General features: G+C 33.7%; 1 protein-coding gene across 9 annotated transcripts in view; it reads left to right on the forward strand.

Moving 5' to 3' along the window:
- The first annotated feature begins 4,526 nt into the window (after positions 1-4,526).
- LOC105346346 (leucine-rich repeat serine/threonine-protein kinase 1) overlaps positions 4,527-14,277 on the forward strand; it is a 30,226-nt gene continuing 20,475 nt past the window's right edge. For 6 of the 9 annotated variants that reach the window (XM_011454879.4, XM_011454884.4, XM_011454881.4 and 3 more), the window contains exons 1-2: positions 4,527-4,755; positions 13,993-14,245. In XM_011454879.4, coding sequence (XP_011453181.3) covers positions 14,015-14,245 — 231 coding nt within the window. In that variant the 5' untranslated portion in view covers positions 4,527-4,755; positions 13,993-14,014. Of the gene's footprint in view, positions 4,756-9,657; positions 9,780-13,992; positions 14,246-14,277 lie in introns of those variants that run through there. The other 3 variants (XM_011454878.4, XM_011454882.4, XM_011454880.4) reach the window with 3 other exon arrangements.

Consider the following 14,277-nt stretch of genomic DNA (forward strand, 5'->3'; position numbering starts at 1 on the left):
TGACCAGAAAAGCTGTAACTTGTACTGAAGCATCCTCAGGTAGTTTAGATTCAAGTTTGTTCAAATCATGGTCCCTGGGGGTAGGGTGGGGCCACAATGGGGGGGTTGCATAGGAATATATATATAGAAAAGCTTTAAAACTCTTCTTCTCAAAAGGTAGTTGGACAGAAAAACTTAAACTTGTGTGGAGGCATCCTCAGGTAGTGTAGATTCAAGTTTCTTCAAATCATGGTCCCTGGGGGTTGGGTGGGGCCACAATGGGGGGGGGGGGTCAAATTTTTAAATAGGAATATATAAAGAAAAACTTTCAATAATCTTCTTCTCAAAAACTATTTGGCCAGAAAATCTCAAATTAGAGTTGAAGCATCCTCAGATAGTTAAGATTCAAGTTTGTTCAAATTATGGTCCCCGGGGGTAGGGTGGGGGGGGTTGTTAAATTTTTACATAGGAATAAATAGAGAAAATCACCTTCTCAAACACTCTTTGGCCAGAAAAGCTCTAACTGGTGTTGAAGCATCTTTAGATAGTGTAGATTCAAGTTTGTTCAAATCAAGGTCCCCAGGGGAAGGATGGGGCCATAACTGGGGGTGAAATTTTTACATAGGAATATATAGAGAAACTCTTTAGAAATTTTCTTCTCAAAAACTATTTGGCCAGAAAAGCTCAAATTGGAGTTGAAGCATCTTTAGATAGTGTAGATTTAAGTTTGTTCAAACCATGGTCCCCGGTGTAGGGTGGGGCCACAATAGGGGGGGGGTGAATTTTTACCTAGGAATATATAGAGAAACTCTTTAAAAATCTTCTTCTCAAAAACTGTTAGGCCAGGAAAGCTCAAACTTTTGTGGAGGCATCCTCAAATAGTGTAGATTCAAGTCTGTTCAAATCATGGTCCCCAGGGGTAGGTCGGGGTAACAATGGGGGGGGGGGTGAATTTTTACATAGGAATGTACAGAGAAAATCTTTAGAAATATTCTGGGAAAGTTTTTAGTCCAAAAAGCAGTAACTTGTGTGAAAGCACGGGTTGTGCAGATTAAACTTTGATTAAAACATGATTCTCTAGAGAAAAGTGGGACTGCAATGGGGGAGGGGGGTTATATAGAAAGAGAAAAAAATCTTCTTACAGGAAGAACAACAAAAAGGGCTTGATATTTACAGTAAAAATATGTGGATAAAAATCGGTAGATTTAAAAAAAAAATTTGGAGCAAGATCTGCTGTACTTAGTTGTCAAGATATTTTGATTTTGATACTGTAATGCTAATTTGATCACAGTTAGGGATAGTGTTGCTCAGGTGAGCAATGTGGCCCCTGAGCCTCTTGTCTTCGATATAGAAGCTAAAAGCCGAAGGGTAAATTGTCCTTTTTTATGTCAGCTTTCTGGCCAATTGCTATTCACACTTTCTTTTTACAATTGTTGACAGGGTGTTTTCCCACTTAGCCAAAATTCTTGAATTTATACAGGTGACTGATTTTGGCTAGGTGGGAATGGTGTGCAGGTAAGGGGAGGGAGAGAACAAAAGAAATTAATTACAGGTGACCTGTTTTAAAATAAACCTATATGAATTCTTTTACATAACTTGTTTATATCTGAACTTTAAATTTAGGTTTTAATTTTGAGTTTTTCTTTATTAGAACTTTACAGTTTTCTTTCAATTATCTACCTTTTCCCTGATGTTTTTGATCTTTTTATAAAAGGATTTTCTTTACAATTTCATGTTAAGATATATACATATTTCATTTTAAGATAAATGTATTTTAATGAAAATAGGAACTTTAATAGATAAACAGACAATAATTTTTTTTTAAATATTTTTTCCTCCGATTCTCCTGTATTCTCCATGATTTTTTAATACATTCTCCATCATCCAATGCAAAATTCAAACTGAAATATATACAAGTATCTGTCTTAGTAGGTAAAAAAACCTCCAAAACAATGCACAGTACTATGGAGTAATAGACACATTGTTCAAATAATTGCGGAAACACATCACTCTAGATGAAGGAGGCAGCATCTGCATAGTCCATCAACTGGATATGTCCACGGCGTAGTCTGTCATGAATGCGCTGGTCTGGTTTAAATTTTCAGTCTGGTGCCAGTTGAAAACTATGTAGTAGAATATGTCATCATCTCCAAATAACAACAAATCAAAATTTACTGGTTTTTGCAAGTCTAAAATTGATATTTGATAAAATAGACTCTTTCTTTCCTCATTATATTTAGGACAGAAAAAATTATATGCATTTTCAGTAGGATATCCACAATTTTCTCAGATTTAATTTTCACGAATAAAATCATCAAAATGGTCACCATTTAAACTAGTAGTATTGTTTCTTAATTGACAATGTATAATATTTTCTCTGCGATTCCCAAAATTTAAAAGTTTATTTGGAGTTTTGAAAAATTGTATTTTAATGGAACTTGAAAAAGAGGACAATGATGGGAGACTTCTGATGTCGAAAGGTAGTTCATTCCACAGCTTAATTGTAGAGGGTATAAAACTTTTTAAGTAAGATGAACAACTTTTTAAGTAGGATGAAGTTCTTGCTTGAGGGATGGCAAAAGTAAGACCATCATGATTTCTTAAGGGATAAGTGGTTTCAGGTGGGAAACAGGGTTCTAAAAGTTTTAGTAAGTAATCTTGCACCTATGGTGGCATAGATCTGCCACCACTTGTCAGATTAGTATGTCGACTTGTCAGATCTTGATGTCGACTTGCCAGATAATTATATTGACTTGTCAGATCTTTAGTCGACTTGTCACTTATTCACATGTTGAAAAAATTCAACACTAAAACGTTTCCATGCCAAATTTATGGTGGCATAATTCTGCCACCACTTGTCAGATAATTATGTTAACTTCTCTTATGATAATGTCGACTTGTCAGATATTTATGTCAACTTGTCAGATCTTTATGTTGACTTGTCAGAAAATAACCATAGTGACTATAGAGACTCAACATTTTGTTGTCAAAGCGTGATAGTGCCACCAATTGCCATTTTCTTGTCATCATAATACCATATAGGTCGACATAAATATCTGACAAGTTTACATAATCATCCGACAAGTCGACATAAAGATCTGACAAGTTAACATAATTATCTGACTGAAAAAATAATATGGCCACTAGTTTAAAGAAAATTATCATTTTTATTGTAAGTCGACTTGTCAGATAATGATGCTGTCTTGTCAGATGTTATGTCGTCTTGTCAAATAATTATATCGACTTAAAAGATGATTATGTCGACTTGTCAGATCTTTATGTCGACTTGTCAGAAAATATTATTTCAAATGAATGGCACAAATTGGGCGTGGAAAAGTTAAAGTGTTGAATTCTTAACCATGTGAATAAGTGACAAGTGACAAGTCGACTTAAAGAACTGACAAGTGAACATAATTATTTGACAAGTCGACATCAAGATCTGACAAGTCGACATAATTATCTGACAAGTGGTGGCAGATCTATGCCACCATACAAATTTGTGCCATAAGTCGACATAAGGATATAACAAGTTGACATAATCATCTGACAAGTCGACTACATAATTTGACAAGTCGACATAATTATCTGACAAGTCAACATCATTATCTGACAAGTCGACTTATAATATGAATGATAATTTGCTTCATTTTATTTTTTCTGTCAAATAATTATGTTAACAGATTCATGCCACCATACATAAATGTTGACATAAACAAGTCGCATATCAACATAATTTAATCGCATGTTAACATAAATATCTTGCATGTTCACATAAATAAGTCGCATGTCAACATAAATAAGTCGCATGTTGTCATGATTATGTTGCATTTTGCATCTATGATGTCAGAGTCTGGCATTAGTAAGTCATTTTATCCATATAAAATCAGGTTCTCTAACAGATTTGTAGCTTGCGAGTTTATAATGGTAACATGCAAGATATTTATGTCAACATGCGAGATAATCATGTTTACATGCAAGTTATTTATAACCACATGCGAGATAACTTGCATGTAAACATAATTAACACTCGCATGCTAACATAAATAAGTTGCATGTCAACATAATTAATTCGCATGTCAACATAAATATATTGCATGTTAACAAAATTAACTCGCATGTTGACATAAATAAGTTGCATGTTGTCATAATTATGTTGCATCTTGCATCTATGATGTCAGAGTAGTCATTTTACCCATATAAAAATCAATTTCTCTAAAAGGATTTGTAACTTGCATGTCAACATAATTATCTTGCATGTCGACATAATTATCTTGCATGTTAACATAATTTTCTTGCATGTTGACATCTTGCATGTAGGGGGCAGAAATATGTCACCATAAGTAAGGCAATTAAATATTGTTTAAAAAAGTACATTAGATCATAATAAGGTTGTGCAGGTAAAAAAATGGAAATAAGAAGGAAATCATAACTGTTTGTGTATTGTATCATCAAGATGCAATTATACATGTATATAAGGGACATGCATGTTTGTTTACGTATGTATACAAGTGCATTAGCACACCACCTGCATTTCGATTCATCTGTGGTGCAGCGATATACAGTATACTGTAAGTAGGATATCATTTGTAGATAATCAAGTCAAAATGTCAAAATTTCCAGACCAATTAAAACGCGACGATAATGAAAATTGGAATATAACCTGAACTATAGCATCAATACCGCATTTAAATCACACAGGCTTTTGTACTTCCTTGTCAAAATTCTTAAGTGCATCGGCGGACGTTTTACACGACGAGTCAACATGGCCGATGAGGGGTAAGTTTCATTTTGTCTACCTTCCTTTTTTTGTTTTTTTTTAATGGAGGTTTATATGTTTTCTTCTCTGCTACATTTTAATGTATTATATACGGTAATCGGACTGATAGAGAACAACGCATTTTGGAGTGTTATTTTCCGCTACATATACATTTTTACCCCCAAGCCACATTTATGTGTCAAATTTCAAAAGCCCCAATCCTCCGGCCCTCCGGGGATTAGGATATTGCAGAGAGAGAGAGAGAGAGAGAGAGAGAGAGAGAGATGCAAACGTGACAAATGTAATATTTATGCGTGTGTCTGTGTGGGTGGGTGTGTGTGTACACGTGTTGTTTTGGGTTGTTTTTTGTTTTTTTGGTTTTTTTTTTTTGGGGGGGGGGGGTACGTGTTACTTGGTATGATAGCAAGAGACCACAAATTACAATGACGTTTTTGAGTTTTTCTTGACAACCAATCAATCAGCAAGAGGATGTTGTTTTTAAGAGGTTGGAGGAGGGGGTGTGGCAGTTTCATTGTCGTAACTTTTCTAGGTACATTGACTTTAGTCAGCAAATTCCAGAGGGATGGATAAACAACAGATCCCAAATTTCTTCTTTAGATAAAAATTTGTGCTGTATGTAAATGGTTTCTACAATAATCTGACCAAGAATTTTTTTCTGCATCACTTTATGATCAGTATTGATAAATTAAAACATGCAGTATATATGTCAGAAGTTTGTTTCCATTATTAAGAATATATTTTTATTTTTCTGTCTATAAAGGAAATTTGGGCTTTTTCCAGATATGGATATCAAATTATCTTCAGTGAAGTATGTCTATTTATTTGTTGAGATAATCATAAAAAATAAGCAGACAAGTAGTAGGAAAGAGTTTATAGATCCTTATTGCCAGCTTTAACCCCTTGTTTACAAGTAAATCAAGATCGACCTTTTACATTTGGCCCACCTAAGCGGATTCATATGATATCTCATCTATACCTGAAAGTTACAGAATTGGCCGAGGTTTACCGAATGGATCTTTTGCACACCAGTTTTCTTATTTTGATTGATTTAAGGCAGATTTTAAAAAAATGTACGGTATAAAAATTAACCACAAACTCCTCACTATTGAAAGTAAAAGATGCATGCTTTTGAGGAATGGATCATTCCCAATGGTTTGTTTCATCTTGATTTTAGACAGAATTTACTTTACTGTTACTGGTAGTAATGTTTTTTAACTGACCATAATTAAATACAATTTAAAGAATATTCCATGCAATTTAAAAACATACTTATTTTATATATTGATTCAGTGAATCGATTGGTACTATACATAGCTGTAATACTGTTCTAGGACTATACACTCAAGTTCTTTATTTTGGGAGATATCTCAAGAGTAGAATCTTGTAATCCTTATATCATACCCAGGTTGTGCAGCTGTTTAAGTAAAGAAACACTTATGTCTATATAGAGAGTTTTAAAATGATAAAAGTCAGTTTCTATAAAAGATATATAATTCTCGATTTCCTTACTATTGATCTTATGAAATATGAAAAGTGGGGGGGGGGGGGGGGGGGGGGGGGAGGGTTATGCATATTTAAAATACAATTTCAAGTGTATCTGCTCGAAGATAACCTAGAAAACTGAGTGGCATACAAAAAATTTTTCTGACATATAGAAAATATGTAAAAAAAAAAAACCAGTGGTTGTGCATGGCCTCCAATTTATTGAGAATGCTGATATTGGTGGAGTCGCCGAAGCTTAATTTTTAACTGTGTTACTGTATTATTATTTTATGGTGTTGCAGTGTAGGTGCATGGTTGTAAACCATGGGAACTTGATGGCTCGATCAATGGTTAAACAGATTTCAGGATTCAATATACCACACAATACCAGCCAATTGGTGCTTTGTGTTTTGGGTGTATCTTAATTACTTTCCATTGATTTATTATACATGCAGAGATATCTTAGTGATGAAAATTTGACTGAGAAGATAGATCAAGATTTACATCAAGTACTTGCAATTGAAAATGGGGATTGATCTAACGTACAATCAACTATGTCTTCACAATGTGTCACTAATTTGTGATGAAGTATCTTACACAAGAGGTTTTAAGTGTGGTTATAAATTTATCTCTTACAGAAAATATTTACTGACTTTTTCCAACTGAAATTCATTTCTTTTGTAATCATGCAAACAAGAAGATATGTATTGATTTTACTGATGATTTTGTTTGAGTTAGTATTTCACTTAGGGTTCAATTGTATCTTCTTTTTTTCAAGGCCTTGCTTACAGTCTTTAAATATGTTTCAAATTCCAAATTGCTGTAGAGACAGAATTTTTATCAACAAAGGATGTATGTGACTCCATGATTTCATGTGCATCATGAGTCTGTCACGTCACTGGGATATGAGATCAGCAATTGTTTTAGTGTTAAAATGTTGCTGTGAAATAATAACATGACAATTTCAATATCATTAAAGAGTAAACTGTTGAAACCTATACTTCACATCATGCGCAGATCTTGGGGGAGGGGGTTAGGGGTTCAGACCCCCCCCCCCCTGCAAAATTCAAATCTCTTTAAATTCAATTATAAAATTACCACAAATATGCCTCTGATTCCCCAGAATCTTTGGTTATGGGCTCTTAGTACCAACTGAGCTATCTGACGCCAGTATTTTTACTAGTCTGGTGGTCGATAAGGGTAATCATTTTTTGTTTAAATGTTAAATTGTTGCAAACATTTGAAGTGTAAAGGACTAGCTGTTATGCAGAGAAAAAAAGAAAATTTTATCAGTCAACAATGTGTCGTGAGTAATTGCTATATAGTACCCTTGGGTATATATATAGGCACATGCTAAATTCTGTCTGGAATGGTTATAGTATTTGGATATAATAGTCATACACACATGTATAATTGACAAATAAAGTGTTTATTTTTTGTAAACATTGCATGCATGCAATTCAGAAAAATCAACCACAACAAATCATTTCCTTCTCCAATAATCCTAGGGAAGAGCTAGTGAACACAATTGTTATAAGTGGCATGAATATCCATTTTGCGACTTAAGTGATTTTACTAAACAAAGATGAAAACTGATCAGTTTTCAGGAAGTTATCCCACACAGAGAGGGAAAAGACTTAGACTTAGATCATTGAGCAACGGGAAATTGTTGAAGCAATTACCAATTATTTATATATATAAACAAATGGATTGGAAATACCAATGAATATGGGGAGATGTTCAATAAACTTGGACACGCAATAATCACTTTATTATATTTATATTCATTTATAAATGTTTTATTTGGCTATATAAATCTGGTATGGACCTGCAATTAAAACACTTATATAAAGGATGTACGTCTATTCCAACAAAATGGCCATATATAGACTTGAAATAACTATATATATAGTAAATATTTTTGAATATTCTTAATAACTCAAATCAAAGTTGAAAACAAAGCTATAAAGTTGTGTTAATTGAGGATATTTTAATTAGTTTTTTTTTTCCAAAGTTCTGTTGGAGAAAATATGTACTGTAGTCAGCTTGCATGTGAATATTTATTTGAAAATTGTTTCTCCTAAATTTTGACTGATCATGATTTATTACTTCTCCATGTTTACACATTTCAATTATAGTAAAGTGATATATGTTGACATCATTTTCTCACTCGCTGGGTGTATGTATCTATAGTTTTCAATTTAGTGAATTTGGAAGAATTGACTGTTTCTTCTCTACCAAGTATTATTCCCTCTATTTCTTACGAAAACTTATAGTTAATTCATAGCTCTATAGAAACAGACACGGCTGAAATCTACACGCCCGGTTTATCAATTGGTCGAAATCTAAGCGGCTGAAACTGAGAAGAAATTGACAGGTCTGAAAATGACACCCCCTGTTTTTCGTTTGGTCTAAACCTACAGCGAACTACAAAATATCACGGACTGCACGAAATAGTCGTGATGATGTCTGACTCAAAGTCTCACAGGAGACGATTTGGCTGTTTCTTTTAGCTAACGTACTTACACACATGTACATTAACAGTAATTTAGTGAATTTAACTTACTTTTCATAATCAATTTATTATTTAGAAAGATGTTAATATAAACAATAAAATGCTTTCTTTGATGATTCATACTGGTTATGAAGGAAGCGATCATTGCAGAAAAAATTTACATAACCTGCAGGTTATGTATTTTTTCTGCAATGTCGCTACCTTCGCATCCCTAATGAATCACCAAAGAAAGCATTTTATTGTTTAAAAACTGTCATCTGAATCAGATCAAGTTAGTACTTTTACTAATGTATATGTATAATTAAAGGAAGTTCTTAGAGAGATGAAATACACACAGTATACAAGGGGTATTCCTTTCTGGACTATGAAGGTATAAGCTATCATTGGGAAAAAAATATGATTTATTCTAAGCTTTTCAATGCTCTCTTTATCTTAAAAAGATCTTACCTCTGGAACTATCCAAAAAAAGCATTAATTTTTATTGTCTTATATATATTGTATTTTTAAATCATTGATTTAATCTATGGATAATGACAACAAGGCTCTTGTGAAAGTTGCGAATTTGTTGCAAGCGAATAGAAGTTGGCCGGTTTACAGTAAGTTAGCACTGCATTTATTATTTGAAACCTGTACTTAATTCAACACAATATAGGAACCCGATTAGTAAAAGCTAGTACATATGCAGCCTACTATCACTATGATTGATAGATGATACTTAAGAATATGACATACTTATCTTATTTGGAAGGGTAAACATGTATTGTTTGAATTCAGATAAGGTTAGAAATTTAACTCCAAAGGACTGTTCAAGTACCGTTAACCAAAAGTATTCTAAATACCTTATCTGACCTTGTTTGCACTTGATAAAAGCTGGTGTTTATGATATTTCAGTATAAATTAAGGCTTGGTGATCCTGCCTTGCTGACCAGGAATATATCAAATCGAAACAAGACATATAGATATATTAACTTGATAATTAGCTTAGATGCAAAGGAAGACCATGTGCATGCAGCTTGAACTTAAAAGGTGTTGTATCTATCATTTTTATTTAACTTCTTTTCTGAACACTAATTTAATCATTTGTTAATCATTTTACTCCCTCCAAGAAAGTGATCTATAACAGAACAAATTGATATTACCCTCTTATTAACAGCAAGCAAGGTTGCCTGAGTATTTGCATTGCAGCTGGAATCTAATTAAGGTGCAAGGTAGATTTCAGCTAGTCTGAGTATTTAAATCCTATTATGACCCATAAAGACTCAATTAAGCTTATATTTGTACAATATTTGCATGGGCATAAAAACCAGCTATGGAGACCTGATAATAAAAAATAAATCTCTTAATTTTCTTTAATCATATATAAACAGTCACTTCCTCATCTGAATAAAAGAAGAAGTGAAATGTGTGTCATTTTGTTTATCATGTAATAGTATTTTATGTCCAGATTTAATCAAAACAACTTAGCTATGTTATGTGACACTTTATAAGTACTAGATGATAAATAGAAAACTGTTCATTATGTAAGATATTGGACATACATGTATATTGTACTCACTGTATATAGACAGTTGAATGAAGTTATAATAAAAACAAATTAATATATTCCTTTTTCGGCTATTGTAGAGTGATTTCTATCTCCTTGCGTGAAGGTTCAATGAGAGAAATCACACAACTTGTTAGATGAAAATCATATACCATCACAAATCATTAGAGACAGGATCATGCAAGCATTGTTCATCTTAATGTCTTGCTATTACTTAAACTATTATGCCACAGCCATTATATTCTCACAACTGAGGTACATGTAATTAGTATGGAAATTCATAAATAGCACAGTTAATTCACAGATACAATGTACGTTGTTTTGACTCGTACATTTAATAACTCTGAAACAATGATATCTATTTAGTGATCAAGCTTTAATAATGAAAATGCTTTTAATGGCTGAATGATGAAATCAAGGCTCCTTCCATGTGTTACTTAGGAGTCTAAGAGTGGTACTTGAAAACAGACCAGCTAGTATTTATTTGATTGTGTCAAAGTGATGTTAATTATATAGATTAGTAAATATGAAACACATATGTAATTAGTGGAAAATGTGATGGAAAATGTAATAGAGCCAGGCCGACAGTCTTTAAATCAAAATTCAGATCAATGTATGACAAGTATTTATTTTTATATCTTTTATATTTTTATATTTACATTTTTCAGTTTATTTGTCTGTGATAACACTATCAATCACATTTGTAATCATAGTAATCATAGTTCAATTAATTTCATCAATATACTTGCCAACCTCCAACATGTGAAAATCTGTTCATGACCAGATATGGAAAGTAAAAAATCTGGTCATAGTGCGGAACGACATTCACAACATATTTACCATGCATTTCATAGGTATATACAATAGAAATTTGTGTTAAAACTTTTGTGTAATACTTTATTGCAAAGAAGCATTTTAACGAACAGTTGCTGATCTTGAATTTTATAAAGTGATGTGACACAGAAAATGGTAGGTTGTGTTCAGCTAAAAAAAATGCAAAAAGAGTTTCTGCTACATTAACCTTGCTTTTGAATCTGTAAACGATGGCATGAAAGTTGTAAGTGACTTGGAAGACTTTTGTGTATTAAAAAGCATTTTATACATGACTTAGTGTTTTTGAATGTTTAGTCAGCTCATTTTGGGCACAAAATCCAATACATCAGATGTGCGTTACATAGAACACAAGAAGCCTCATTTTGTACTCGATTACTTTGTTTTACCCATGGGAATTCATTTTCCCAGATATGTTGATAGGTACAAAAATAACGTTTTCTTTTTGTTGGTTTTGATTACGCTGGCCCCGATGAAGACCTTTTCTTATTGGAAGCCATCACACTTAATGATTTAAACCTTCAGTTTGTCAAAACAACTCACGATAATAATTAACACTTACTGTGTCTGTTATAGCCATAGGCATTGTTTACGTAAATCCAAGCTCAGCTTGGGTTCATAACTGGAAGTCAAACACGCAATGTAATTTACGAATCAAATCCAGAAATCGGGAGATTTTTGGGTTTGACTATAATCTGGTGAAAAGCATGACCCCTTGGGTCATATAAAATAATCGGGTGAAGGGTGGAAAAATCGGTTGTGACCCGACGAAATCGGGTCAGTTGGCAAGTATGTTCATCATTGACGCAAATGAAGTACTGTTGGGGTGCATGCAAGGTTTATCCGTTGGTGAACCATTATTCTTTGTCATATTTGCTTATCTAGTCTTGATCCTTGCTCTAGCTATTGGAGTATATTTTGCTTTATTGTATCTATAAATATCTAATGATTTGCAATGGATTATATACACGAGTTGTATCTTACTCAGGTGACTGTTAAGGCCCATAGGCCTTGTGTTACAATTTCTTGTCCTACCTGGAAGCAATTTTGAAAAATATGCATAAAAATCCAAACAATTTTGATATATGGGTCATAAATCTACCGTATTCCTCTTAAATCTGTTAGTTCCAAGGGGTTGGGGGTGGTCATGGTAGCAATTGAAACAGAGAGGAAGCAAAATATAATTGACTTAGCTGGGGATATAATCAGGTGCTCTTCCAACAGAGCTTTTCAATGTGTAACGGGATGGGAGAAATAATGACGGACCAGACCGGGATTTGAACCCGGGCCCCCTGAATCTCTAGTCAGGTGCTCTACCAACTGAGCTATCTGGCGCCGGTATTCGAACCGGTCTGACTGTCACATTCCTCCCCCTTAAATGATCTTCTCCGAAGATCACCCCAGGCTCTTCCCCTGGCAGGAGTTCACCTGTCAGTTCCAGGGGTTGGTCATGGCACCAAATGTAACGGGATGGGAGAAATAATGACGGACCAGACCGGGATTTGAACCCGGGCCCCCTAAATTTCTAGTCAGGTGCTCTACCAACTGAGCTATCTGGCGCCGGTATTCGAACCGGTCTGACCGTCACAGATGCAAGTGCATGAAAAAATTCCAACCATTGCCATATAAACCAAACAACTGATGATAAAAAACTAAAATGTCCCAATTATATAAATGAATTTGTATCTGGATAGAGAAATAGTTGTGTCTCAAGTTGTTCATGATTAAATAGTAATTCAATCATCTATCATTAGAGTTGCAAATAATGATAATAATGAAATGATTTTTTCCTCATTACTGAACATGAATTGCACAAATTAAAAATTGTTAAGTCAAACATATTGAAGTATTTTTATTTATATAACTTATATTGTGACAAAGCAAACCAGCAGCATTTGTGCTATGTAATAGTTTACAGTTTAAAATTTTTTTTTTTAAAGTCATTTCAATTAAGCATTGAATGCTTAATTTTGGATGTCATCGGTCCTATGACACACTAAGCAGTGCAGACAAATTGAATATCGCGCGTTAGTGCGGTATGATAATTTGTCTGCACCACTTTGTGTGTCATATGACTGACGACATCCAAAATTATAAGCATTCAATACTTATACATGTATTTTCATACTGATGTTTATTTGTATGAAATATTGTGTATTGCCGCTTTAAAGCCATTATTTGCGCTCTTAGTCAGGAATATGAAACATACATGGAACAGCCATATTAATATAATATTATTTAAATAGTTAGCTTCTGCGACAAAAAATATAGTGCCAGAAACTTTGTGGAGAAAAATCGTTTTTCTTTAGGAGTAGATATATATTAATGATTGTTTTTCAAAAGTACATATCAACTTGGTTATGTAAGGTTGAAACTTTCTTTTAATCTTATAAAAATAAATATTGTATACTCAAAACACGTGAAGACGTTTGTATCAGTGCTCATGGCGCATGAATTAGCAGAGTGTATTCATAGAAAATTGAACATCGCAGATTTCCAATGCAAATATAAGGGGAGATATACACTGAATGTCAACATGTTGTTTTTAAACCTTTGATACATAAATTACCAGCCGATGTAAAGTGAGTTAATGCATGTACTTTTACACAAGTTTTAAGGAATGTGATATGGGACAGAATAAGGTAGTTGCATGGTATTGATTTTTCATAGACTCATATTATACATGTACATTGTACATATATACTGACACAATGTATTACGGTAGTATAAAGCAGCATTAGAGAAGCATTGAGTTGGCCGTGTAATTTCCTTAAGTCCAGTATCATTTTCCAGATATATGATGAAAGAGGAAGGAAACTATAGGGACTCCTCCTTTATAATGAGCTATATTTATCTTCCCTGCAGCTGAAGAGGTAAAACAGATAGTATGGAAGATGACCACAGTCAAGTTATCCAAGAACTGAAGACAGCCATACAATACAATGATTCTGAGGCACTGAGAGACACCTTGTCATGTTATCCCGAGGCAATAGGAGGCCTAGCCATAGATGGGGTGCCTCTGCTACACTACATCTGTAAACAGCCAGGGTCGTGTGTGGACATCCTCAAAGTGGTGCTGGAAGCCAGGGGGGTAGATGTCAATCAAACTAGTGACGAGGTAGGTGGAGAAATAAAGTCTTGGATTGACCC

Source organism: Magallana gigas, chromosome 6, assembly GCF_963853765.1.
Source record: "Magallana gigas chromosome 6, xbMagGiga1.1, whole genome shotgun sequence".
Taxonomy (NCBI): domain Eukaryota; kingdom Metazoa; phylum Mollusca; class Bivalvia; order Ostreida; family Ostreidae; genus Magallana; species Magallana gigas.